The sequence below is a fragment of the Pinus tabuliformis genome, chromosome Q (assembly GCF_031772625.1).
Source record: "Pinus tabuliformis cultivar Carrire ecotype Pingquan chromosome Q, CPIR1, whole genome shotgun sequence".
NCBI classification, from domain to species: domain Eukaryota; kingdom Viridiplantae; phylum Streptophyta; class Pinopsida; order Pinales; family Pinaceae; genus Pinus; species Pinus tabuliformis.
Window position 1 is genome coordinate 644,263,475 of NC_142296.1, and position 2,410 is coordinate 644,265,884.

A 2,410-nucleotide genomic window follows, 5' to 3' on the forward strand; every position below is an offset into this window, starting at 1 on the left:
GGCGAACGCACCTGGTTGACTTTATGTAAGAAAATATCTCTGTTGCAGACGATTTACTTATTGCAGTCCCTGCAAAGGTACCGTACTCAAATGCTTCATATAGCTGTAAGTCGTCCACGACAATCATGCCTACGGCTCCAGTGTACTCCTCGATTTCTGCTATCATGTATCCCCTCGATGTAGCTGTCTCATTTGCAATACAGACTACAATCTTTCCTTTCGTTTTGTTTGCATCTAAGCACTCTAGAACACAATTGCTGCACAATACCTTGCTTTGAATTTCCCCTGTTCATGAAAAATATAATTATAAAATTCCTACATTGTATATTTTAATTTACCTTGCCGCTACTGGGTCAAAGGGTCGGTCACAGGACTTGGAAGGTATGCTTCCTCCGTACACAAGCGGGTGCACGGCCGATTGGGTGAGATTCGAAAATGTGATGCCCTTACCCTAAATGCTCAGTACAAATATTTACAGCCAAATCCCAAAATACTGGATCTACAAATCACGAAAAATGTATATGCATTTTACAACAGGTTTGTTTATAGAACTAATCCACATCTGTTTGATCATCAGAATTGTTTTGCTAATTCGAGAGAGTGACGAAACTGCATTTTATTGCCCCTTTAGTCGACTTCTTTATAAAATAGTCTTTAATACTATTAGGAACAGGCATGCTCTTGAATGGCAGAAATGAAATTATTAATTGTTGTGAAGAAATGAAATTATTAATTGTTGTGTAAAGTGAAAAAACATTATACTATTGCCTAACACCTTGTTCTCACCTGAATAATCTTACCGTTGCCTAACACAACGTTTGACTGGAAATCCCGGTCGATTGAGGTCGCTCCAACTGTAATAATCCATGGTGCAGCATTAACCACTGTTTGGGAATCCGGTCCCTCGTTTCCTGCAGAGGATACAACCAGAATTCCTTTCTGAGTAGCATGAAATGCTCCTATGGCAATTGCATCGTTCATAAAATCGGCCTGATTACTGGACCGAACTCCAATTGAGATGGATACAATATCCACTCCATCTTTAACTGCATCGTCAAAGGCAGCTAAAATCTGCACACCAGGACACCCATAGTCCAGCCCACAAACCCTATACATGGCAATTCTGGTAGAGGAACTGGCCGGTCCACCTCTGGCTGTTCCCTTAGCGAGACCATTATAGTTTGCATTATCCACAAAGCTGCCAGCTGCAGTGGAAGCTGTAAACGTGCCATGGCCCTCAGAATCTCTTGCAGTCCTTGTTTGTGGAAATATTGATTTCGGTTTAATACTTGTCACCAAATCATCGTCCTCTCCACCTGAGTAATATCTCGCCCCAATTATTTTCCTGTTAAAACAATTACATTATTTTAGCTGTAGTGAATCACACCAGAGTAGAAACAACGAACTTATTTCAGTTGCATAGGTCACCTGTTGCAGTTGGAGACATTGAAACCTTCTCCCTTAACGCACTTTCCCTTCCACCGCGAAGGAACAGGGCCCATACCCTTATCACTGAAGCTGGCTGCTTCCGGCCAAATGCCTTCAAGATAAAATTTTATTTTCTCACAAGTTATATGAATTTGTTTAAAAAATAATTACAAATCATTATAATAGATTTATTTAATTTCAAATCTACTCAGATATGAAAAAAAATTGCACCGTATTTAATGTCTTAAATATCTTTTCACTCTAAAAAAATTACAAGAAATTTACACCAGATTTAATGTCTTAAATATCTTTTCACTCTAAAAAAATTTGACAAGAAATTTGTTGTAAATGATTAATAAATGAAGAATCAATTTTTAATTATTAATTATAATTTAACTATTTATTTTATGTTATTATTTTTAATTTAATGGAATAAAATCAAAATGTTATATTAATAATTATAATTATTAATTTTTTAAATATTTTTTAATTTTATGTAATTTGATTGATTCAAAACCTTGAACATAATATTATATTACATCCCTATCATACTAAAGTAGAGAGTGTTTTTTAGACAAACTAAACTATAAAGTGTTTCTTAGGACAAGCATATTACTCTTAACATATTTCAAAATTTCATTTCCTTAAATTTAATTAGATTGAGGATTTTAGAAATTGTTTAAAATATGTTTCCAAATTTGGTTTTCTCAATTGAATGGGGAGACAGAGAAGAGGGTGAAAAAAAAATTGACCCTACACAAATTCCAACCCCAATCACAATTTTCTTTGCTGAATAGGGTAAAAAAATTCAAAAGATCAGAATTGTAGAGTGTTTGATTCATTTTTATGGTGGAAATAGATTCAGCAACATCAAGAACCCTGAGTAACCAAAATCCTAAAGTTTGACAACTATAACTCAGATTTTCAAAAAATTATGACAGATTTTGTCATAATCTTACCTAAATTTCCATTATTTTCCAAA

General features: G+C 34.6%; 1 protein-coding gene across 1 annotated transcript in view; it reads right to left on the reverse strand.

The window, feature by feature from the left end:
* The window catches only part of LOC149221122 (CO(2)-response secreted protease-like), an 18,676-nt gene extending 17,174 nt beyond the window's left edge, over positions 1–1,502 (reverse strand). The window contains exons 1-4 of the mRNA XM_089387329.1: positions 1,429–1,502; positions 787–1,345; positions 339–451; positions 12–257 (exon numbers count right to left, since the gene is read on the reverse strand). Coding sequence (XP_089243455.1) covers positions 12–257; positions 339–451; positions 787–1,345; positions 1,429–1,502 — 992 coding nt within the window. The remainder of the gene's footprint in view (positions 1–11; positions 258–338; positions 452–786; positions 1,346–1,428) is intronic.
* Positions 1,503–2,410: the final 908 nt, after the last annotated feature.